This window comes from Cololabis saira, chromosome 21 (assembly GCF_033807715.1).
Source record: "Cololabis saira isolate AMF1-May2022 chromosome 21, fColSai1.1, whole genome shotgun sequence".
Lineage (NCBI taxonomy): Eukaryota > Metazoa > Chordata > Actinopteri > Beloniformes > Belonidae > Cololabis > Cololabis saira.
In genome coordinates, this window is record NC_084607.1 from 24,767,087 (window position 1) to 24,792,590 (window position 25,504).

The 25,504-nt window shown below is 42.3% G+C and overlaps 2 protein-coding genes across 4 annotated transcripts; one reads left to right on the forward strand and one right to left on the reverse strand.

The window, feature by feature from the left end:
• The first annotated feature begins 1,043 nt into the window (after positions 1 to 1,043).
• On the forward strand, positions 1,044 to 13,701 carry arhgdia (Rho GDP dissociation inhibitor (GDI) alpha). 3 transcript variants are annotated; one of them, XM_061711021.1, is made up of 6 exons: positions 1,044 to 1,129; positions 8,020 to 8,221; positions 8,822 to 8,905; positions 9,448 to 9,524; positions 9,623 to 9,686; positions 12,251 to 13,701. In XM_061711021.1, exons 2-6 carry the CDS (start codon positions 8,026 to 8,028, stop codon positions 12,451 to 12,453), a joined length of 624 nt encoding a protein of 207 aa, XP_061567005.1. In that variant the 5' UTR covers positions 1,044 to 1,129; positions 8,020 to 8,025; the 3' UTR covers positions 12,454 to 13,701. The 3 variants fall into 3 exon arrangements, with proteins under 3 accessions (XP_061567005.1, XP_061567006.1, XP_061567002.1); XM_061711022.1 differs by lacking the exon at positions 1,044 to 1,129 and adding an exon at positions 1,873 to 1,985; XM_061711018.1 differs by lacking the exon at positions 1,044 to 1,129 and adding an exon at positions 3,872 to 3,988.
• An 84-nt stretch (positions 13,702 to 13,785) lies between these two features.
• On the reverse strand, positions 13,786 to 25,257 carry cdr2l (cerebellar degeneration-related protein 2-like). Its single transcript, XM_061711017.1, has 5 exons — positions 24,996 to 25,257; positions 18,714 to 18,826; positions 17,229 to 17,377; positions 16,160 to 16,324; positions 13,786 to 15,265 (listed from the first exon to the last, which is right to left on the reverse strand). The coding sequence occupies exons 1-5, from the start codon at positions 25,072 to 25,074 to the stop codon at positions 14,377 to 14,379; spliced, it is 1,395 nt and encodes a 464-aa protein (XP_061567001.1). The 5' UTR covers positions 25,075 to 25,257; the 3' UTR covers positions 13,786 to 14,376.
• Between the last annotated feature and the right edge of the window lie 247 nt (positions 25,258 to 25,504).

Genomic DNA, 25,504 nt, shown 5'->3' on the forward strand with positions numbered 1-25,504 from the left:
TTAAATACTTACCTGCTGTACTCTATTGACCTTACTTTTTAACAACTTGTGCTTTTTATTATTTTACCTCTTTTCTTTTCTTTTCTTCTTTCCAGACAGACACAGAGACAGTTTCTTCCCCCAATCTGTTGCTCTGATAAACTCTCAACACTCATAGAGTTTCAGAGAAATCAATCACTGTGCAATAATAATAATAATAATAATTATTATAATTATAATGATAATAATAGGGCAGCATGGTGGCTTGGTGGTTAGCACTGTTGCCTCACAGCAAGAAGGTTCCCGGTTGGACTCCCAGGCCCGGCAGGGTCTTTCAGGGTCTTTCTGTGTTCTCCTCGTGTTTGTGTGGGTTCCCTCCAGGTACTCCGGTTTCCTCCCACAGTCCAAAAACATGCATATTAGGTTAATTGGTGATTCTAAATTGCCCGTAGGTGTGAGTGTGTCTGGTTGTGTTTATATGTGGCCCTGCGATGGACTGGTGACCTGTCCAGGATGAACCTCGGCCTCTCATCTGTAATGGGCTGGGATAGACTCCAGCAGACCCCCGTCACCCTGCAAAGGATAAAGCGGGTATAGATAATGGATGGATAATGATAATAATAATAATAATAATAATAATAATAATAATAATAATAATAATAATAATAATAATAATAATAATAACCACAATTATATGATGTAAGAATGCACCTTTCAATAACCATGTCTACCTCATACTGCTGCACCTTTCACTTTAAAAAAAATTGTATATAATAAGAGCCATTTCTCTATTTACTGTACAGTGAGCGAAAATAACCCCTGTCTTGTTTGACCTGACTTGGCCAAATAAACATTATTCTGATTCCTCTTTTCTTATCATTTTATTTCATCTTATTTCTTATTTACTGTTTAATTGTGTCTTGCCGCTTTTAATGTTGTTTTAGACGTCTCAGCACTTTGAATTACCTTGTAATAAAATAAACTTGCCTTGCCTTTGGGAAAACCAAGTTGCGCTTGAAACAGTTTTGGTGTCCTTTCGTGGCTCTTATTGTGAAAGGGCGGCCCCGGAAGCGTGTGTCGAGCTCCTCGCTCAGATTTCGCCGCTGCGCTTCAGTCACAGCAGACTGTCCCGAGCTACACAAGTCAAGCGGTAAGACTTGATCAAAAACACTTTTAAAAGCTCGCTTTACCCCGTAAAACATTAATATCTGAGATTCTCGCGCTCTGTTAGTAAAGTTTCCAACGCACGAATGGAAAATGACTAATTAACTTTTTTACTTGGATTTTGTGAAAGGAACAATTTGTTTACCAAAAAAGCAAACTCCTGGGCTCAGTGTTGCCACTTTTTAAATCTGAATTTCTGCTGTTTTAAAGGTTTTAAAGTTAAGTCCAGGAGTTTGTTCGTGTATGATAAAGGTGTCCGCCTAAAGCGAGCAGTGAAAAAGCAGCAGTCGTGAATTTCCGGGTGTCGGGGCTGAGCTGCGCTGCCAATGCAACGGTTAAGCCTGAATTATGGTTCTGCGTTAAATCGACGGCGTAGGGTACGCGGCGACGCACACCCCACGCTGCGCGTCGCCGCGTACCCTACGCCGTAGACTCTGCGTTGGTGTAACGCGGAACCATAAATCAGCCTTTTAGATAACGTCAAACGCGATGCTGCACAGATCTAGCTCTGGCTTTGACACGTGGGGCGGCAAAAGTTTGATCTAATGAGTCGTTTAGGATTAAAGAAAGACCAAAAGGTCCCCGTGAGCCGGCTATCATGTGGTCGTGTACAGGAGGAACAGTTTCTGCTACTTCCTGAAACTGCTGTGCTTGAATCTGATTCAGCTCTCATCCAAACCCAGCCACCATTTTGGCCCTTTTTTTTAAGGTTTCCACAGTCAAGTGCACATGGATCATTTGCATAAAGACCAAATGCGCTTCAAGTGGCTTTTGAGAGTTTAATTAAGCATTTTACTTATGTTTTTTCCCCGACTGGATGGGTGGAGCGGTTGTCGAAACTCGTGAGTCCTCTCTTTCCTTCCTGTGTCCGCTAGATGTTGTTCACAAAACTGTTTTACCCTCATTAAAGTTGGAGTTTCATAGTACATTTACTAATATAAGCAACCCTTCAAGGCTTAGTTTGCACTTTTTGTTGCTCAGGATTTAAGTGAAATCCCAAACCACGTTGAACTAAACAAGAAGTGACCTTTACAATTGAGGGAAACATTTCCCCTGAGGTCATGTTTAAAAAAAAAAAAAAAGAATGCAAGGGTCAGAAAAACAGGTCTGAACTCTTAAAAGTTTGTGCAAATGATAAAGCTTTAATTATCTAGTGGCTGCAGTTCGATTCTCTATTTTATGAAGGAGATATTTATCCAGTCCTCGCCCCTGTAAATGTACAGGATTCTTTAGTGGTCCCTTTTCCGCCAGCGTTGTCGGCGGCTGCCTAGTTTAAGGCGTTTTAGGTAATCTCCTTCCTGTCAGTTGTCTTTTTCATCTCACATTTCATCACCTTGTCAGCACATGGTCTTCCTCAGGCCTGTCAGAAAACCCTGGCAAACAGCTCTACTTGGCACCAGTGGTCTGTAGTGGAGAAAGATTATCAGATGAAAATGGCATTTTCTTTTTCAAATCCTAATTTTCTTGGCTTTTTACATAATCATGATTGAACTTCAGTTTATATTGAGAGTATGATATGTTGTTAGAAGTGGTGGTCTCTCTCTTCAGTGCAGTGAACTGCAGAGCGGTAAGCCTGGCGCTCTCAGCTGGCACCTACGTTGTCCCATTCACGCTCAGCTTCCTGCTGCTGTTTGCAGGGATTTCTCACTCACTATTTATAAAGCTTCCTATTTGTTCTAGTCTTTCCTGGGATGGAGTCATGGTTTGTTTACCTATCTCTCGCAGCCCTCTTTTTTTTCCTGTGGCTTGTTTTATTCACGATTGGTCTAATCCCCCTCGTGAACATATGGCAAGTTCAGCCTCACCCCGCCGACTTTCTCTTGGGGTTTCAAAGGCTTTTGACTGGAGTGCATTCAGTTTTTGTTCTTATACCCCTTTTTTGTTTGCTTGTTTTTCCTGTGTTTAAGACTGAGTTCTGCTTTGCATCAGTTCTGCAAAAAGCCCAAACTCCAACACTTCCTCATAGCTTTGATTGTGTTTGATGGTATGTAGTGGGACAGCATTATTTAATCAACTGATATAACACGTAGCCAGCAACATTTGCCTTTTAAAGCATCCTTAAAAACCAATTTGGTTAGATGAGCCCCTCGGGCTTATATTAAGAGGATGAATTATGCTTCATCTCTGCTAATGTGCTTTAGCGCACTAAAGCATATGAATCATCAAACTCTTGCTTGAAAACGGAAGTTTGCAGTCATTTTTTGACAAACAGTATGTCTTGGCTGCAGCCTGGCATGCCACGGAGCCGTGTTTAAAATACGCATCTACTGAACCATCAAAGATGAAAGCTCAGTTTAACAGGATGTGTAATATTCAGGCGCCTTCACATTATATTGGCGTCAGGCGCTTTTTTTTTTTTTTTTTTTTAACATGCTTTTTTCCTTTTGTGATAACTTCAACTCTAACAACCAAAAGGGAACTATATATGAACTGATGTCGAGGGGAAAACCTTTAATATGTTTTGAAGACACATTTTTATAACCTGAAAATCCACTCATTTGCACGCAAGAAAGTGCTTTACTACACAGAAGCAGGATACAGGATGTGGTCATTACAACAGCTCCAGTTGCAGTGACTCATCTAAATAATAATCTATTCACTTATTTAGAAGAAGTGGATCACAGAGTTTTGCTTCTCTACCCGATAAGCTCTTATTGCTGGCCTATAACCAGGAAACAGAGGTCTCTAGAAACGAAGCAAATGAGAAGTCCAGAGGTCACACAAATGTATTTGAGTGCTGCATGAAAGCCTTCTGCAGCAAGAGAGCAGAGCAGTAAATGTCACTTTGAAAAGCTTTTAGTCACATCTAGTGACGCGACAGTCACGTCCTGTCCTCCTCTTTAAGGTAAGATTTTTTTTGCACCCTAAAATAACTCAATCTATTTTATATGACTATTTCCTGATGTTTATGAGTGAAGATGCTTTGCTTGACTCAAAGAGGGAGAGGGGAAAAAAGTCCTGTTAAGACATATTGTTTGCACTTGCACATGCTGCATTATCTCTGCTTGATCCCGCTGGCTAAAATGTACAAAGCCAGCGTGTGCAGACGACTTGGAGAGGTGTTTGAGCAAAGCTACGTTTCCGTTTTTTTCCCCTCACAGCGACTCGCTGCTGCAGATGTCACAGCTACCTCCCGTATTGCCACTAACCTTTTATTAAAAAGCATAAACATCAACAATGTCAACGGTATACATAAAGATGACTTCATTTGATTGTGAAATGAAAACATGATCCCAGTCTTGCTTGTTTTATTGCTGTTTAATGAATCACTAGAAGTGCCAGTCGGGTTCAGAATATTTCACCGGCTCAGCGAAACCAAGATATTACGCTATTTGAGATTTCCCCAACATGTTTATTTGTAATTAACACTGAGTTTGTGTTTCCTTGATACGCAGTACTCCTCCTCGGTACTACACTGAAATACAAGTTGCTTTGAAGTGAGTGAGGCTTTGTAAAAACACTGAAGAGCCTAACAAAAGTGAACAGCAACTTCAGCTCACTGTTAAGGGACTCTCTGCTTCCTGGTCAGCTGTGTTCAAGAGAAGTCCCATTAAAAGGAACTCCATGCTTTGTCAGCGATAATCCCACCTTTTGATAGTCGTGGCTGTGCTGCTAAGTAGCGGGCTTAATCTCAAGCCTGGGCTGCTGCCAGGCGTGGTGTGTTGGTCAATTTCTGCTCCTGCTTAGTCCAGAGGAAGCAGGCGGTTGGCGTCACCCCCCCCCCCTCTGCTGTGGGAGAGATTTTCCTGCAGAAGTGGGCAGGTGCACCTCCAGTCTCATGCTCGTGCTGGCGGCGCTGATTCCCAGCAGGGCCCAACAATGACGGAGCCTTTTCCTGGCAGCGTGGTCTGGAGTCACTCACTCATTGTTAGAGCGAGGAGAATAAAAGGTGACTATCATTACGAGGGTGGTGATGTCCATATTGTTAATCTAATTCATGGGACACACCAGCCCTTTTATTCCTCCCCTTCAAATCAACAGTTTCATTGTTGATTTAAAATGCTGATGTTGCGTAACACACTCAATTTCTTCTTCATTTATTTATGCCTGTTCTGGTAAGTGTTGAACATGGAAGTGCTCCATGATGCTTGTGCACACACGAAGTAACCTCAGACACCATCATTCAAGTTAATCTCTGTAGGTCAAAGAACAGATTCATCACATTGAATTTAATTTAATGAAATGAATAACGAACCTTTTTCCTGCTTCAACTGTCAGCTTAGTTTAGATTTTTCCAAGTTACTCAACATCACCGCCGCTATGTCTGTATACGATAGAAGTTTCATGTTTAGAATTTCAATTGTAAGAAAACAGGGTGTAGTGTTGAATGCGAGAGGCAAAAGAAAATATTGTAAGCCAGAAGAACGACATGAAACAGAGCACTTCCTGCTATTTGATATGCTGCAGTCGCTCGCAGGAGAACCGCAGAGCGTCGAATGGAGGAAGCACGAGAAGCAACCTGTTCCCTGCCACTTGAAGAATGATGTGACGGCTCTAGCATGCCGTCTGGTGTTTCTCTTTGCATAGCTCTTGTCTTCTCTTTATCTGACCAGCAAACCGCCGTGTGCTGTGGACTGGCTCAAACATGCATTTGCCTTCGGGGGGGGGGGTATGCTTTTTATGAGCTTGTAGAGGCCCCATTTGGAAAATCTGAGCTGTGTTCTCACTTCCTTCACAGCTAATACTCTGCTACATATGTAGAAAGAGCAGCAAACTAGGTTTTGTGTACAGAAATGAGCAGTGTTGTTTTTTTTCTCTTCCCACTAAAGGAACCGTTTCCGCCATGTGAAGCTGGTTTTAATGGGTCTCATCAATCACGGTTGTTTATCTGGTGGTTTACTTGCTTTCTGCATTTGCCTGATTTGTTAGACTTCCTATTAAGTGTAAATTATTCTGACTGGGTGATTCGCTGCGTCTTCAAAGCGAGCAAAAGTTTTCACCTCAGAGCAGCACTTGTTGAACATTTATTTACAACCCTTTCGGATTTAGTGATTTTTCTTTTTATGAAATATTTTTCCCGTAACAACATGGTCTTCCGTACTCTTAAGATTGCAGTTTTATGCTCTGTTGAATATCCTGCCTTTCAGGAAGTTGAGTTCTTTGAACATGTAAATGTCGAAAGCATCCAGGATGAGGAGGTTGAGAGTTTCAGTTGCTTGTTTGTACAAAAATAGACAGACAAATAATGACACTAATTTGGTACAGGAATTTTCAAAACTGGAAACTTTTCAAGGGAATAAACAGAATTTTCAAACCTGCAGATAATCTGTATAACTGATCTTTAATGCATTCTGAAAGAAAACATCTTTTAGCATCATATTGGCTTAGAAAATCAGTTTTAATCCAAATTCAGCTGCACAGTATCACCGGGCTATTAAAACTACATTATTAGAGTCCAAGGACTATTTCCAGTTAAGTTATGGTTGTTTTTTCACGCATGGAATAACAAGCAATGAATTTAAAAAGGAAAAAAAAGAAAAAAATGGAGACGGCTCTAAAAACATCATCCAGTTGTCCTTGTGTGACCCAGGAAAAGTCAATGAACTGCTGGTTCGTCTCTCAAATGCTTTTTTTCCCCCCATTTGTTTGCTTTGGATGCAAGTCTGAAGATTATTCCAAGTGGGAATAATAACCGAGGTCAACCTCTTAAGATTTTCCAGAAATGTATCAGAAGTCTCCTCCCCTCTTTTCACTGCTGCATCAGACATCTGTCTGTCCCAGTATCACTTCTTCTAATCCAGTAAGATATCTATTCTTGCTCTGATTGTGCAACAGCAGAGTGGGTCGGAGCGGCACGCCGTCTAAGTGAGCAGTGTTTTGAGTTGCTATGAGAACGTCTCGGAGGTCGCGAGGCAGATATGAGTTGTTGTTGGTTTCCTGTGGACTGAAGCCAGGACAAGATGAGAACAGATGACGCTCATCCAGATGCTTTTTGCAGGTTGCAGTCAGTTTTGTAAAGGCTTTGCCAATCACAAGCGCAGCAGCTGTCATCAATAATGTTTCGCCTGTCTCCCACCACGTCTGCCTCCAAGCACGTCTTGTCTTCTCATAAAACTTCAGATGATCTTCTCCTTATGTTGAGGCTGCATCTTCTCAGAGTAACCGGGGTGAGGGTAGCAAGTAGTGCCGTTGCCTGTCGGTTGTTCCTCTGCTGCATGTCACAATATCCTGTATACCACTCATGAGACCATTTATAGAGGCAAACGCGGCTACAGAAACCGGTGCCAGCGCACCAAGAGGGACACTGTCCTGGACCAGGTTCAGAATGAAGTTGTTTCCGATACATACCTTCCCAAGAGAGCACAGATGGTACTCAACTCAAATATCCGTCAAGATAGCTTGTGGTTATGATTACATTTAGACGTATTCCAAGGAAATGTGTATGAATTGCCAAGTCTACATGCCAGTTTTTCCAAATTGATATATTTTGAATAAAAGTGCAAAAACTAGATGAAACTCCATCGGGACTAAGCAGCCGTTCAAATAAACTGAAGAAAAATCAAACCAAGCAGGGCTAATGCAAACCTAGAAGGTTTCAAATTTGATATTTGAAATTATAGTGCAAGAATTATAGAAAAATATACATTATTAAAAAATGGATGGGTATCTACCGAAAATAGAGAAGAAATGACCCGTTATTAACCTGTAGATCGTCCTTGTCTGTTCGGACAGTGTTTTTGTTATGTCGGATGTCGAAGTCCAGAGCCGTGGTGAAAATATAGACCGTTTCTTCCTCCAAGCATTGCTGCTTTGTGCTGCCATGGCTCCAGGTCAAATGTCACTGAAGTTTCAAACTGAACAAGTAATCCCAGGGTCATTCGTCTTTAGTGCGTGGATCTTTGTCATCAGTCCATTTATTTTCCTTTTGTGCCACAGCGCGCCATGGCCGAGCAAGACCCAACTCCAGAGCAGCTGGCAGCGATCGCAGCAGCCAATGAGGAGGCCGAGAGCGGCATCAACTACAAACCTCCTGCCCAGAAGAGCCTACAGGAGATCCAGGAGCTGGACAAAGATGACGAGAGCCTGCGGAAGTACAAAGAGGCCCTGCTGGGCAAAGGTGCTGCCGTGGCGGCTGCAGGTTAGTGACCCCCCCCTTCCCCAAACATTACTGTTAATATCACTTCTGCTCGTATAAAGAAGTTCAGATTTTTTATTTTCGTCAGCTAGAGTAAAACTGATTTTAAAGTTTTGTCACAAAATATGTTTGGGTTTTTGTGTCATTAGTTTCTTCACCAAAACTGGTGGCTGATGCTCTGCGTGTTTGTTCTACCGATAGTGGAGAGCATCAAATGTCAGTAACTTGTTGTGAAAACAGTTCGGCTCCACAGTACGATCATCAAAAGCCAGCCATGCACGGGTATCTCTGAAAACAGAACTCCTGGCAGAAGTCTCTGAGTTTCTGAATAACATCAGTCTGGAACAGTGTTTTTGTGATCTTAAATTGTGTTAACATGTGCATGAAAAGGCAAGATGTAGTTAAAAGAAAAAAGTGAAGTCAGAAAGTTTAATTAGATGTTTAGACAGAATCATTCTCTGTTTTTAAACATTTACTTTAGGTAAGAAAGGGTAAATTGAGTCGTCCAGATCGATTAACCTTTTGTGGGACGTTTGTTTATTTTTCATTTTCGTGCTAAGTTTTAGTTGATGCTCATGGTTTTGTGTCTTTGCCTTCTTCTAGACCCCAGCGTCCCAAACGTCCAGGTGACACGAATGACTCTGATGTGTGAGGCAGCGCCTGCTCCTCTGATCCTCGACCTGCTGGGTAAGTGCTGTTCAGCAGGTTTGATGACTCTGGACAAACACTCAACTATCCATTTTAAAGTAATCTAGTGTGGAAAGATGCCATATGATGACCACCCTAAAGATTTCTCACTGGAACTCAGAAGTAGCAGCCTGATTTAAGCACCTCTGATGCAGGCATGAACTCTGCAGGAAGTCTCAAAGTGCCACTTAATTGAAAGCAATCCCATCTTTGTGTGCAAATATAGACCTAATGACCTTCCGGGTCATTTGTCTGCTAATTCACAGTGACTTGATTCCTGCGTAAGTGGGTTAATGAGCCAGTTCTTGACGGGGCTCTTTGTCTCCTCTCAGTGGTCACACTGAGCTACAGCAGAACACGAGAGCATCTGGAACAGTGTTTCCCCCTGGTGTCCAGTGTTGTTACCAGCCAAATTAAAACTAGAAGGGAAAAAATGTTTCTTGTTAATGAAGGACACAAAGCTTGGCTCACCCTCCAAACTGATCTCACAGTGGACAGTCTTCACTCTCACTTGCTCACTATTGTGTTGTTTCCACCTCCAGGAGACCTAGACAACTTCAAGAAGAACCCATTTACACTGAAAGAGGGTGTTGAGTATAGAATAAAGATCAACTTCAAGGTAAGAGCCTGGTCTTCATCAGCGTTTAGTGTCTGTTTGACAGCTGGTTACTGCGGTGATCTGGTGGACATCATTCATGCTGGCTGTGTGTTTTGCAGGTGAACAAGGAGATCGTGTCAGGCCTGAAGTACAACCAGCAAACATTCAGGAAAGGAGTTAAAGGTGAGGATGCTCAGTTAGTTTATTTATGTGTGTGTATGTGTGTATATATGTGTGTGTGTGTGTGTGTGTATGTATGTATGTATGTGTATATATATATATATATATATATATATATATATATACTAGGGCTGTCCAACTTAAAGCGTTAACGACGTGTTAACTTAACGTTCTCTTAACGCCGACAATTTTTTTAACGCACATTTAAAAAAAAAAGAAAAAAAAGGCTCATATGCTTTCACGCGCTCGACGGCACCCGTAGTTCGAGGAAAAGTCTGGTGAACTGAAAGATTGAGAATGAAAAGTGACTATTGAACAGCAAGTTCACTTTCAAAAAGATGCCAGATGGTTCGCTGGACAAGACTGAAGTTATTTACATGTACCATCGATTTGAAATTAATTACCATTGAAGTACGTTGAGTCTCAAATCAGACAACGCTGGATAGCAGCTTGCAAACAAGGACGAGTCAAATCAAATCAAACTTCATTTGTGAAGCACCTTTCTTACAAAATAAGAAATGCAACACAAAGCGCTTTACATAAAACATATAACTCAAAGATGCCCCGCCGCACACACACACACACACGCGCGCGCGCGCACAGTCGGGCGCACACTGCGATTCTCACGAGTGCACTGAGGATTCAGGTGAGGAAACGGCTGAGTTACTCCCCTTACATGTGCACTTTATTTGTTTGAGCCTATTATTTTCCTCCGTATGAGGTTAGACATAATTACATGGAAAATGTAACTGACCAATGCACTTCTTGTACAATGTTTGTGATGCATATGGTTCATTGTTTTACTTTGAGCTGCTTAAAAAAAACAAGGAATCTTAAGTTAATCTTTACAAGTGTAAAGTTGGGGACTACATTGTGTTTGTATTTATGAAGGAATGTTACATTCAGGTCAAAAGCCTTTTTTTGTGGCAAGTTGAATAAACATTGGCATAAAGCAGCATATTTGCCCTTTCTCATGTTGTTAAAGGGATTAAAAAACATAAAAAAAAAAATACCTTGAGGTAATTTAGAACAGCACAAAATGTGTGAATAAATTTGCAATTAATATGCGATTAATTGCAGTTAATTACAGAAATCATGGATTAATTAAGATTAAAAATTTTAATCGTTGGCCAGCACTAATATATACACATATACACATACAGACCACACTTCCCCATTTGTTTGAATGAGATGGTGTGTCCAAACCTTTGGTCTGTACTGTCTGTGTATGTGTATATATATATATCATTTTTTGTGGCCAATATTTGAAAAAAGTGTAACTTTACCTTTAAAAAGGATGAGTGATACCAAGTGTTGACTTGTAGTTTTGACTCGAGTCTGATGTGAAGGACTGGACAGCTGTTCCATGATGCAGAAGTGGCAGCATCAATGTTGCGTTGCTCCAGTCTTCACTTCTCCTGCAGTCATGGTTGTGAAACTCAAATCAGCTCAGTTCCTGCAGACAAAACCTAGATTTTTAGTATCTTTTCACACAACCTTTTGGTTCATTTGCAGAACTTTGTAGCTGTTTTGGTCTTGGACTGGTTGTTTTGTGTGTAAATTTGAGCATAACATTGATCATTGTGGTTTTTTAAGGTTTCTCTGTTTTGGAACCAGTTAGTTTTCGGGACACAGACAGCCTTTTTGATAAAGCTTATAATTTTGGATAGCTTCATTGAAAGAGTCTGCATGTGTCATCTTAAATGTATTTGGCATTAATATGGTCTCACCTGGGACCTCTGACCTCTGGCTGGCCGAGGCCGATGGCTGCCCTCCCTGAATCTGGCTCCTCTTGTTGTTGCTTTGTTTCCTGCTGTTGCGTCATGTTTGCTCAGGAGGGGGATTTCACTGAACTGAAGATTTGAGTCTTTCAGGATGTTTAGCCTGACTTTTTTTTATGGATTTGCATTATATCAAGTTTATTTACAACTGAATTGGAATGAACTGGATGTTGAATCTGATTCTGACTGAATGAGGATGAAATGGGATTAAATCAAATGTAATTTGCGTTTAACTGGGCTGGATTTATTGGACTTTATTTAAAGTCGTAAACAGTTAGCGGCGTCGGTGTAAAGTGCCTTGAGATGACTGTTGTGGCACTAAAGGTAATTGAGAGTTGTGGTTATTTGTCCTGCTGCTTCCTCTGTACAGTGTGAGATTTAAACTTTTGAGCCTGCGTCTGTACCTGGAGGGCCCAGACAGTCTGCCCTTTCCCAGCATGCATCACTGGCTGAACTTAGCCCTGAATGAAATCCTCCAACATGATTAAGAAAGAACTTGGTGCACAGATGCACGGAGGGATCTTTTTTGGATCAAAAATTTGAATATATGTAATTTCCCTTGAACCTTGTTCACATTTCCAGATGTGAGCAGCAGAAAATTGACAGCACTTCACTAAAAATAACGATTACAAGCATTATTCTGATCGGAACTGACGGGAGAAATGCTACCAAAGAAATATTTTCTTCACTCGACTTCTTTCTACAGCGGATCATTTGCACGCACACTTTCTGGAACATACGAGTGTTTAGTTTCTCACAGCTGCTTTTTCTGTCTTCAACGTACAGTTGACAAGTCGGACTACATGGTGGGAAGCTACGGCCCGAGGCCCGGCGAGGAGTACGAGTTCCTCACCACCATGGAGGAGTCGCCCAAAGGCATGCTGGCCCGCGGCACCTACAACATCAAGTCTAAGTTCACCGATGACGACAAGCACGATCATCTGTCCTGGGAGTGGAGCCTCAACATCAAGAAAGAGTGGAAGGACTGACTCGCCTGCTCGCCCATCCACGTCTTCCACTTCTCCTTTCTGTCATTCCATGCTTCCTCCTTTGAATTCGTTTTTTTTTTTTTTTTTTGTCCTCTTAAGCGTTTGCTCTCTCCGTCCAACAGTCTTTTTTTTTTTTCGATTCCAGTAACCTCATTATTCCTCCAATGATAATGCTTAATTTGTTTGCTTACACATCTTCTGATAAGTATTAAATCCTTTAAAAAAAAAAAAATGGAGAAAGCAATGTGCACGACCTAGATTTTTTTTCCTTTTATTGTTTGTTTATACAAAAAAAAAATATCCGTAAAACATGTTACCTGTTTTTGATTTCCTCCGCTCTTTCCTTCTTCCTTTTATTTTCGCCCTGTTTTGTACGATCACCGCGATCTGCCTTGGACAGCGTCGTACAGGAGGCAGTAGTGCTGCACGTGCGCGCTCGCTGTACCGTCTTTGTTCAATCACTGCTGGACACAGCTCTGGGATCCAGTCCTTCTAAAGCCTCTGAGCAGATCAGCCTCACCACGGTCTTGTTAAATTATTTGGAATTAAGTCTAGCTCTCTTTCCAATAGCTTATCATCAGACCAGTGTGCTTTAGTCGCGGCTGGTCCTCTCCTCATCAGGGTATAGTGGCAGTTAGCAGCCATGTGGCCTTAACAGCAACTATTAGGACGAGACGGTCAACTTAGTTGAGCCATTTTGCCTTCAGATTAAATTTTTTTATACATGAGCCTATTTTAACACAACTTGTAACACTCGGGCAGGGAAACAGGACCAATGTCTTTATTTCACATGTAGGAGCTGGATTTCATCAGACTTCATTTCGGGGCTTGATGTGGTGGAACTCTAAAGTCCATTTGTATCAGCCGTGGCCCCGTGTCCGCTCATCTCGGGAGGTGTCTCCACAGCCCCTCTTTAACGTGAACACAGCTCCCGTGCTCATGTCGTGTTACTCCGATGACCACTGCTGACTCTGCATCCTTGAGGTGAGACATGGTCTGCAACCGACCACTGGATCAGTATAGGAACCTCAGCCCATGGTTAACTCATCCTGCCACGAGAAAGGGTTATCCTGGCTTTTTATAAATAAATATATACACTCCATAAGTCAGTGACGCCTATATGGCCTCGTTCAGCTTTCTTGTGTCATGGACTGAGGGTTTTTCTCGGGGGTTGATTTATTGTGCAGCATTTGTATTACCCACAGTTTACTGATCGCCTGTGTTCACATTAAAGTGTTTAGACTTGGAGTATGTGTGTGTGTCCTGCTTTAGAGCCTCCATGAGCACTATGTTTTTGAACTAATTCAACAACAACAACAAAAAGGATCATCAATGCATTTATTGTAATAAACATTTAAGTGACCCATAACAAGACCCACACCGTGACACCGAGCACCTTCAGCTTGCAACACATGCTTTCACCGTAGAGGCACTGACATCTATTTCAGTTACCAATGTAAACAATACATCAAATTGATCTCGTACTGCTCTTTTTGGTAAATGCCCACCTGGATGTGTCCAGTGAATTTAAATCTGCTCCAAACGCATGAGAAATAGATTCACCTGCTTTCAAAATTGCTTTTTTCTTTAAATTCTGGTTATTACATGCTGCAGATGCCTTTAAAGCCAGTGGAGGATTGTGTTTTTGAATGTATTTGGCTTAAATAACTGGCACGTGTTACATTTTCTCAAGCATCGGTAAATGTAAGTTAAAAATGCACCTTCTGTTTGGATCATTTTCAGTAGCAGACAGTCAAAAGGCATTTCTCTTTAGCAAAATTCAGTAGTCTCCTCTTCAAAGAGCAAAAACAAAACATCGAGCCTTCAGTCAACAGCGGCCAAAGGTTACACAAAAGGCAAGGTAATTTTAAGGAAAATCAGTAGTTTCAGTGCATTTAGTAGCAGTAGTCGTGGCGCGCCAGTTCATTTGTTGGTCTTTCTGCTCTTGCTGGAGTTCACGTCACTTTTAGTTTTCTGAAGTCGGGAGAAGATCTCTTTGAACAGCGCCTTGTACTCGGGCGTGTTCTGGCTGAGCCGCTTGTCCACCTGCTCCACCTGCCGGCTGATCCCCTCCAGGGCCTCGGGGGTGGACGGGGTCTGAGGGGGCGTGGGAGGGCGGGCGGCGGCCCCGGCCCCAGACGTGGACGGCTCCATGCAGATCATGCTGTACTCCTTCATGGAGGGGTCTCTGGAGACGGGCCGGGAGGTCTGCACGCCGGCGTGGCACTGGCCGTCCTCGTGGCGCCGGCACTTCCCCAGCAGCTCCTCGTACTTCTCCAGCAGGGCGTGGTACTGCTCGTCCACCTCCCGCAGGATGGACATGCCGCGCTTGCGTGAGCCGTTGCTGTAACTGCCCTGTCGTCGTCCAGAGGTGGCCGACATGGAGTTTAGCGCCGTGTCGCTGCAGCTCTTCCGCACCGGGCCTTCGCCGCCCTCCTGCAGGCCCGTGTCCTCTTCTGGGGTGTCGGTCTCAGGCCCGTTGCTGAGCAGCGTCTCCAGCCCGTCCTCCACATCCCCGATCAGACACAGCCGGGACTTCCTGAGCTGCTGCATCTCCTGGAGTTCGGCCTCCAGCTCCTGGACCCGCAGATGGCAGCCCTCTGCGCCCAAGAGACGCTGCTCTAGGCTCTCGAACTCCTGCAGGACGGTGGCACACTCCCTCTCCACGCTCTCCCGCCTGGCCCGCTCCGAGGCCATGGCTGCGTGCAGGGACGACACAATGCCTTTCAGGCGCTCATTTTCCTCATCCGGTGGCCGTTTCTCCACCAAATCTACACTTCCAGGATTGGCCAGGAGGAAACCGTCCTCATACCTGACAAAAAAGTGTAATGTCAAAGGATTAGAGTCAATAATATACACTTTAACTGTAGCATACAATACTGGAATGTCTTTATTGGCAGAGGTGTCAAAAGTATTCACATTCATTACTCAGGTAGAAGTATAGATACTAGAGTTTAAAAATACTCCTGTAGAAGTTGAAGTATCAACTCAAGTTTCTTACTCAAGTAAAAGTATAAAAGTACTGGTTTCAAAACTAAAAGTATAAAAGTAAAAGTAATTAAGGGGGAAAAAAGCCATTGAAAATGAATGCATCTTAGTATAATGCAAATATACTAAAGAACCATATATGTGTACTATTGAGCATTAACATGTGTTTCAGAGAGCATGAGATATGATGACTAGTTAACTATAAGTATTGTAATGGTGCAAAAAGTCAAACTTCAGAGGCATGTTATCATTTATCCTAACCTTTATTGGAATGTACATCCAAGTTTAGTTGCAGGAATCTGAGGGAACGGATGTAAGAACAAAACTGGACAAGAACATCTGAAACAACCACAACCAAATTCACTCTATCCGGATGGAGCAATTTAACTGGATAGTTTTTGTTTAAAGGCCAAAATGAAATAGAGTAACAAGGCTGTTTTTAAAATGTAAGGAGTAAAAAGTACAGATAAGTGTGAAAATGTAAGGAGTAAAAGTAAAAAGTCGTCTGAAAAATAATTACTCCAGTGAAGTATAGATAACCAAAATGTCTACTTAAGTAAGGTAACGAAGTATTTGTACTTCGTTACTTGACACCTCTGTTTATTGGCTACTAAAAATGGCAGAAGTATCCTCCATACAAGACTGAAGAGAAAAGACAATCCCTCTACTGTCAGAGCGGGAGCCTAACAGCAGTGGACTGGTGTGTAACATAGTTGACCTGGGAGCAGTGCAGAGCTCCTTCAGGCAGGGGAACGACTGCACCGTCTTGCGACGTTCCTTCTTCTCCCTGTGCATCCACAGCTCTTCCAGGGTGTGCAGCTCCTCCAGGCGAACTGTGAGACTTTCCACCTGACCGTGCAAGGTCTCCATGGTGCCAGTCAACCTGCGCACGCACACAAACACCGTGATCAATCTGCAAAATGTTGCAAAACAAAAAGGCTGCAACAAGAAGGGGGATACTTAGAAAGAACAGAGGCAGCTATTCAACAAGGTATTTAGCTCAACAATGTGACGTGTAACTAACTAATCCATGATTGTGAAATTTCTAGAGAACAAACGTGCGACATTCAGTTCTTCAGGTGGAGGGAACTGCAGGTAAACACAGCACAAACACAAACTACTTCCTTATACTTAAGATATCAGCCCCCTGATGGTTGATGGCAACTTGGCTCAAAGTATCCGATGAGAGGATCACAGTTGGCATACGGACCTTTTGTTTTTCTTCTAAAGGGTGTATTAGATAATTGTGTGCACCAGAGGTTGTTTTTTGGTTGTTGTTTTTTTTACACAGAACCATGAGCAAAGTTTGCAAAAAATTGCAAGGTATTGGATGGTATCGTTTCTAAAAGAGGAACTGATTAGACTGAAAGTACCAGTAACTGGGACTAAAGCTTTTTATTTTTACTTTTCAGTAAAAAAAAAAAAGTTAAAGCATCAGTTACATATATGTAACAGCATAAACTCTTTCAGAGACATCATTGTTGTACCCAAAATCCAATATTCACCAAAATAGTAAGGCAGACAAGCAGGAAAAGAAACTGAGATCAACTCGGGCCATTCATGCAGCAAAAATAACACTGCATTGGTCCAGATGTTGATATCCAGCAAAACAAATTGATTGAGAGGTAATTTTATTGGTCCAGATGTTGATATCCAGCAGATCAGCTTCAAAGAAGAGCTGCCAACACTGTACATATCAATCCTCCCACGAAATCTCGCAGGAAGCCAGATGCAGTGAATCCTATCAGTGAGGAACAGTGACTGGCCGTGTTGTGGTGACGGGTCACCTGTCGATCTTCTGCTGCGAGGTCTTGCTCTCCAGCACCAGCTTCTCGTTGGTGATTTCCAGCCCTCTGGCAGTCACGTCCAGCTGTTCGTACACCTTGGCGTGCTGCTCGTTCACCTCCCTCAACATTTCCAGCTGCTTGGAGAGGTACTAGAAAGGGAAACAGGATATTGAAATGAGGTTAGAGGCCACATCGATCCAGGGTTCTGGTTGCTGGGATGAAGCGTCTGAGGAGCGTTGAACGAGTCTCTAATAGATGTGAGGTGATGTCACCGGTGCAGGAGGAACGCTTGGCAGCTCACCCAGGTGTGTATTCAGAAGTGTGCATGATAGAAGTTTTCCCGTTTTGAGCCTGTGCTCATGAGCGCGAGAGGGTTTATGTACTTTAAAGTTTCCAGACAGACAGTCTCACACAGCAAAACCTACAATTAAACAGTCGAGTGAACTGAGATGCATTCAGAAAGATTCTGTATTAATATACTCATGCCATATTTTTTAAATATACACACACACACACATATATATATATATATATATATATATATATATATATATATATATATATATATATACACACACACACACACACACACACACACACCTGAAATTTGATTGGAAGAACAGTGATAGATATTGTAGACAATATGAGGATTTAAAAAAAAAAATGGATCGAGAGGTAATTTTATTTACATTAATTTCATTATAAAAACTAAAAAGATTTAAGATGCACAGTTAACCTAATCCAATGAACATGAATCATGGAGCACCGTGACTTTCGGGTAAATCTGGATTGTGCTCATGAACCTAAAATAAATTCTTAATTAATTTCTATTTTGATGAAAAGTCTTGAACTGGGAGGGTGACATGAGTGTGGACTGGTACATCAATTTCCACACACTTTAGACACACACTCTCCTATTCATTCTCCTTCTCGAAATGCCCCACACGAAATGGGAATCAGCCCGATACAAAAACAAAAAGAGAGGATATCGATGAAGGTGGACGTGTTGGGGGGAAAATCCGCTTTGACGGTCAGATGACAAGTGAAAAGTCAGCAGAAAATGTCTCAACCTGGGAATCTGACATGGGTGTATCTCATAATTCTGAGTGAGGCCTGTGATGTGATGAGACTTATCCAATCAGCATGAGATCTGCTCATTCATGTGGAGAGGTGTGAATGATCAGGCCAGTCTGTGTTTGAAAGTGTATGATATGTGAGTGGTTAGGCTAGGGTGCTCTCGTAGCCTTGACAACCAGTTGGAGCATGTTTTCTGCAGTCTCAGAAAAATGATGGGGAGGATGCCGTTGGAGCAGTTTATCAGTACATGCTCACACTACGTAGGTCTCAAAAAGCAGTAAATTATAAATATTCAATATTCAAAGTGGGGATGATGCCAAGCATATAAAGACATTTACTCATCTGTGAGTAAGTATTATTTATAAATTTGTATTGCAGTGACATGGACTTGCAGGCCTATGAACGTACCTCTATCTCATGCACTTGCTCATCATTGTTAATGTACATCTGCTGGAGAGAGTCCTCCAGCTCTTTGTTGCGTTCCAGGAGAGTCTTGCCGAGTTCTGCTGCCAAATGCAGGTCTGACACGAGAGAGAAAGAAGCAGAGAAATAGCAGACGGTGGTGAGCACAGAGTGAAGGAACACAAGTGCTGATCACAGCCGTTAAGAGGAACATTCAGTGCAGCCTTTGAAATATTACGGCTCCTAATTAGGATTTTTGTTTAAATCACACACTCACAATTAATTAATTGGCAAATGAATCCAGATGTATTCATATTTGATTAACTCCCTAATGTAGCCAATATTCAAATGTATAGGTTGAAGCTACCCAGGAATAGCAAAAACTGCAGTTCATGGACTGACCACTGGAGGCAGTTTGTAAACGCAGCCTCCGTGTTGAAATGTGCAACTATGTAGCAAACTTTTTTTTTTTTTTTATTTCACCTTTATTTAACCAGATAAAAGACCCAGAGCGAAAGGCTTCAAGTGAAATAAATTCATTTCAGTTCAAATTGGAGGACATTCCAAGCAGAGGGTGCAGAGAAACTAAAAGCTTTTTTCCCCAAATTAGTCTGAACACGAGGAACAGCCAGGTGCAAAATGTCATTCGATCTTAAAGCATAATGGCTTTTAGTTCTCTGAAGAAATAAGCATAAATAACCAGGAACCAAGCCAAGAAGAGCCTTATAAATCAGAGTCATCCAGTGTGTAAATCGTCTTACATTGAGAGAAGGCAAGCCATCTTTAGCGTGATTAAAGGAGCTGTATGTAAGAGCAATAATAAAACGAATCATAAAATGACCCTGATATGTCAACAGACATTTAAAAATCATGTTCATTTCAAATACTTATGTCACTGACAACAGCACTCAAGCCAGGATATTCCAGTTTAAAAAGAGGAGTTGCAGCCCTCAACTGATGTTTATGTTGTCATTTTTTGTTTTGGCCTGAAGCTCCACCCTCCACCTATCTCCACCAAGTCAGTATTGTTTCTGAAGCTCCACCCTCCACCTATCTCCCAATCACCAAGTCAGTATTGTTTCTGAAGCTCCACCCTCCACCTATCTCCCAATCACCAAGTCAGTATTGTTTCTGAAGCTCCACCCTCCACCTATCTCCCAATCACCAAGTCAGTATTGTTTCTGAAGCTCCACCCTCCACCTATCTCCCAATCACCAAGTCAGTATTGTTTCTGAAGCTCCACCCTCCACCTATCTCCCAATCACCAAGTCAGTATTGTTTCTGAAGCTCCACCCTCCACCTATCTCCCAATCACCAAGTCAGTATTGTTTCTGAAGCTCCACCCTCCACCTATCTCCCAATCACCAAGTCAGTATTGTTTCGGCATCCGGGTTGCCAACTCGGCTCTAATTATCGCAGCCATGGCAGCCTACGTTCCTGCTGCATTCTGCAGCCTACCTGGCAACCTCTGGTCGGGGGGAGGAGGGGGAGGGTACACGCCGCTCAACAATATTTTGAAAGTGACTGCAGTATGTTTTGGCCATTTTTTACAGACGGCTCCTTTAAACATATTTACAGCCTGATTCAAAAAAAGACTTTGGTCTCCATGATCTAGATTTCACATCCATGTCAACTGCACTGGGGGGGATTTTTATTTATATCACATCAGGAAAAATTAGATAAGAATAAATGCATGTATAACCAGGGGTGTTGTGGCGGCTAATGGCGAGCTATCACTGCTTCTACTGTGTAACACCTAGTGCTGCGAATACAGACCCAATTTAAAAGAGAATACAACTAGTTGTGCTGTAGCTTTTCCTAACAGATTGCAGTGATGGGCTGAGGGGTTGTGGTTGACGGGTGTGAGGAGGGAGCTCAGCGAGGAGCAGCTTGTGCTGACCCTGCGTTGGCCTAACGCAGCAGTCATGTCTGATTCTGGCACTGAAACGACATTTGTCCAAAGTCCAGCGGGACGCAGAGCCTCTGCAGTAATTCTGCCCAGCAGGTCTCACCCCAGCAGCAGTCTGAGCTGAGCACTCCTCAGAAAACCTGTGGGGGGTTTCATGGAGGGCTTGGCCATTAAGTAGAGAGTCTGTTGATGTGGCACAAAGTCCTGAGCTTGTTTGAAACACACCAGATCTTGTAATGATGTAATAGGATTAGATTAGAGATTAGAACAGACCCCCGACCATAATATGCATTTAAAGCATGTTGTTTCATTCTTAGTGAAGAAAAAAGTTGATAGACAGTATGAATGGAGTGGTTTTTGTGACTAATGTAAATCCTATATTCTTTAATAAACATGTTTAAACTGAGAAACATTTACTGTTTTTTGAAGAGAAAAAAATTAGGTTGGTATAATTTTAAATTAAATGTGAAGCTTTAACAGCATGGAGATGAAAACGGTTGCTTAGTACAGTCAACACAGCTGTGGTGGAAAATTTCACAGGAAACAAGATCATTTAAGATGAGCTGAGAGGAAGCGCTAATCTCTTCTATGATCCGAGGTGGTGGATAATCATCTAAAGGTTGTGTGAAAATGGTCCTCCAGGCTAAAACCCATCATCATCATCTGTGATGGTCTGGAGGTGAATAATGTGACATAATGCTTCATGAAGCAAAAATCAAAAGTGTTCAGTTTGAATGCCGGAGAAATGGGGCTCCTTAAATGTGATGTGACACATTGGTAAACACGCCTCTGTCCTATCTTTCTCTTTTTGTCCTCCCATCCAACTCACTGGTGTTCTCTCTCAGAGATCCACAAATGGTCATCTGCAAAGGCTTGATTCCAGGGGCGAAAACCCCGGGGGGGACAGGGGGGACAAGTCCCCCCCATTAGTAAAGCTGTCCCCCCCTAGAATAATTTGAGACAGAATTAATAATTTTGGAACAATGCAGTAGTATTTAGTAGTGATGCACTAAAATGAAAATTTGTGGCCGAAACCGAAAATAATAATAAACAGTAAAATCTCATTACACTTAAAACAAGAGTCATCACCAGAAAAATAACTTGTTATTTGACAATTTTCACCTGTTTCAAGTAAATTTTGACTTGAAATAAGTAGAAAAATCCGCCAGTGCGACAAGATTTATCTTATAAGCAAAACAATCTTGTTCCACTGGCAGATTTTTCTACTTATTTCAAGTGAAAATCTACTTGAAACAGGTGAAACTTGTTGTTTTTTTCCAGTGATGAGTTTTGTTTTAAGTGTAATGAGATTTTTTTTAACTAAAAATGAGACATTTTAACTAGAAATAAGACAGATATTCTTGTTAAGATTGTGGGTTTTTGCAGTGCATTATGTCAGATGTGCTGTATTATTGCCACCTTCCACCTAATACCATTGTTTTGTATTACTCTAAGAAAGGTCTTCTGCCTGTTTGCGAGACAGAGTTGAAAATGTCAAAATGCTGTATTAAAGGAAGGCTAAAACTTTTATTCCTTGTCCCCCCCTGGATTTATTCTCTAAAATGTTACTGTTTATTGTCCCCCCCAACTATGAAACGGGATTTTCGCCCCTGCTTGATTCAAAGCAAGTTATTTTCTTGATTAAAGGCGTTTCCACTTCCATCCAGAAGGTTCTGTCATTTCAAACTGACTGATGGGGAGTTTTCCTGTTTCAAAAACTAGATTTCTAAATAAGCAAATGGACCGTTTGTAGAATTTTAAGTTAAATATAGGGCTTGATTACCTCACAACTCATCTTAATTTAGTTTTTACTTACACTTTACATTATTTTTCAAAAGTGTGACTAATGCTGAGGTAATGTTAATGCAGCCTCATCCGTGCTCGCTTTGCTTTGGTCTGATGATTTTTGGTGCACATGTACAGACTCAGCTGTGGCTATACAGACTGTACTTTCACAGTAGCTGATATTTGGCAGCACAGCTTGAATCATAAATCATTTATCTCCTCTGGTGAAACGAGATTAGGAATGGGAGGAGGAGGAGTGGAGGGAGGGGTGGGGGGCTCTATTGCCTCTGCTTATTTGGAGCCTCTAACAACATAACACTGGAGGAGAGGAAAGATGGGACGAAACAGAAGAGCCATTGACTTCAATCCACTGTCCATCATTGGACATGAATGGAGTGTTTTATCACCAGCGTGACAAGCAACGACAGAAACCCACACATGGGTCACTGTTGGTGTAAAACTTCACAGATCAAACAATATATATCACAGATTTGATGTTTGTTTATTGCAATCCGAGAGAATCCCTCCCTGTTATCCATCAACGTTGGTTTACAATCTGCACATCTGTGATGCTGCATTAGTCTCCGGTGCTGCCGAGGGAGGACGTGGCAGGCGGACATTTCCTGCACTGACAAAGCAGATAAGGAGCTGAGGGAGAGTGCAGGGAGCAGAGAACACAGCAAGCCTTCACCCCGAGGCCCCCCGACTGTCACAGCCGCTGCCTTTACTGAGGCTGGCACGTGCCGAGTTATGCAACTTCTGAATCTCATCCAAGGAGGAGAAAAGAAAGAGAATAAAAAAAAGAAATCAGACGTGTGTGTGTGTTTTTGCTGTCTTCACATCTCGGTGTTGCTCTGAAGTGTGAATCACACTTAGTCACAGGTCCCTGGAGCTGCCACATGAACCCGTGACATCATGCTTTCTGTCTGCACAGATGCACTTCACATCTTTTCGGGGTCACGAGAGGCACAAGGGGTGGCGGAATAGCACAGCTGGCAGTACGGAGGTTGCATAACAGCCTCACTTCTGGGGTAAAATAATGACTCGCTAGGAGCGCATGCAGCAAGCAGATTGCAATTAGGCTCCAAATCTGACCCCAAAGTCTGAAATGCTTGATCCTCACTAAAGAGGTTTGGTCTGGGGCTCCCTAATCAGATCAGCCAGGGGAGGGAAGGGAAGGGAAGGGTAGGGGGGTAAGGTGGGATAAAATACACTAAAATGCTGAACACAGGCATTCAAATCCACCTGTCTCTCCTCTCTAGGACTATGTGAAATGCTGTGATGAGACGCAAAGCTGCTTTAGTTCTCTGGGTCAGCGGGTAATCGGGAGATGGGGCGATGCTGAACCCGGCACCGCAGACAGAGGACGTACTCACCAGATCACTCAGCCCTCCTGTGAGACGCACTAACTCGGTGGAAGTGCATCCTTTTAAGTCATTACCGGTAGGCCGGAGCACAGAGGAGTCCACAGATACAAGAACATTTTGCATCAGGGGTAGGCCAGCACAAAAGCATACATTTCCTGCAGAGACTTGAAAGATCCTACCTTAAGCTGAGTCTGAATTCCAGTCGTGCTTCAAATCGGCCTCTGGGAATTATCTGCCTGATTGTTTTGATTTATGAAACAGAAATACTGCCACCACCTCCTCCAAAAGACATGATTGCTTGCTTCTATCATCTTTGACTTTGCTCCACAACTAATCATATATATATATATAGCTAACTGTTAGCCTGTTATATTTGATTAAACCTGAAAGCATCATGTGGGGTGACCACCTGTCATGTGGGGTAACCAACAAATGGCAATTCTGTATCAAATTCAAAATTGAATGTCTATCAGTTTTGGTTCAAATATAAATTATTGGTATAGCATGCATAAGTGGATACACCTTGTACACATTTTAAATCAGTTTTATGAATTTTAGAGTAAGTAACAGGGTGACACTGCCATTATGGATAGAATGTATTTAAAAATGGTTTTCAAAAAAATGAAAGGAAAAATGTGTCTATCTTTCTTGAACAGTTAATTTAATTACTGATACTTATTAAAATATAAATTTTGTTATGGAAATCTATTAATTTTGAGATAAATGGTCGCCCCAAATGACGGTTTAAAGGTTTAAAAACACTAAAATACCTTTGTTTGAAGTTTTCACATACATGTATGTGTACACTACATTTCAAATGTTTGAAAAATGGCCAAAAATATCTTTATTTTAAGTATTTTAAAAATGGGCTACTCAAAGGCCTTATACGTCTTTGACCCTCACACAGCTGGACTATTCTGGGGAAACCACGGCGAGATCTGAGTGACTGGAGGAGGAAGAAGGTGGGTGAAGGGCAGGGCGTCGCAAGCTGCAGAGACTCCCTCATCACAATTAATTAAATGTTTTATTTTAAAGGCTGATTTATGGTTATGCGTTACACCAACGCAGAGCCTACGCTGTACCCTACGGCGTAGGCTCTGCGTCGGTGTAACGCAGAACCATAATTCAGGTTTAAGACGTCCACCCCCTTTCACCCATCACTGATAATGCTATTCTTTTGTGTGTTTCTCCATACAAAACCAGTCACAGGATGACATGATGCCTCACCTTGCTCCAGATCCCGCTGATCGTACCATGGCTCCTCTTCCTCCGTGACGAACTCCTCCATCCTACCAGCACGGAGCATCCACGCCGGTGGACGCGGATCCCACCCGGGCTGTGACCAGTGACAACAAACACCCCCCCACCGCCAGACCCTTAAAGATAAAACACTTTGCAATAAAATCCCAGCAGTGCACCTGCAGCCGTGGCCGGCAGATGTGAGCTAAAAGTATTCAGAGCAGCAGCTGGCGGCGCATGACGCTGATCCTCTCTGTGCAGCGGAGCGGTGAATGCTGCTGCTGCGTTCAGGGCCAGCCGGAAACCCCGGGCACTAAACACATTCATTCATTTATTTACCGAGAACATTCAATTTGAAATATTCATTTTTACTGCTTGTAATTTGTAGTAGATTATATCAATGTGCAGCAGCATTCATTTTTTGCTGTTTTCAAATATTTCTAAAGTTTAAATATAAAGCCAGATTTTTTCATTATGCACTTCGAGAAAAAAGTCTA

Bases quoted from the DNA above. Each gene is read 5' to 3' on its own strand.
- cdr2l (XM_061711017.1), bottom strand. From the start codon at position 25,074: ATGCTCCGTGCTGGTAGGATGGAGGAGTTCGTCACGGAGGAAGAGGAG. The intron at 18,827-24,995 runs GTGAGGCATCAT...CTCTCGTGTCAG, and splicing joins TCAGCGGGATCTGGAGCAAG to ACCTGCATTTGGCAGCAGAA. The intron at 17,378-18,713 runs GTACGTTCATAG...TTCCCTTTCTAG, and splicing joins AGCAAGTGCATGAGATAGAG to TACCTCTCCAAGCAGCTGGA.
- arhgdia (XM_061711021.1), top strand. From the start codon at position 8,026: ATGGCCGAGCAAGACCCAACTCCAGAGCAGCTGGCAGCGATCGCAGCA. The intron at 8,906-9,447 runs GTAAGTGCTGTT...TTCCACCTCCAG, and splicing joins TCTGATCCTCGACCTGCTGG to GAGACCTAGACAACTTCAAG. The intron at 9,525-9,622 runs GTAAGAGCCTGG...TGTGTTTTGCAG, and splicing joins GAATAAAGATCAACTTCAAG to GTGAACAAGGAGATCGTGTC.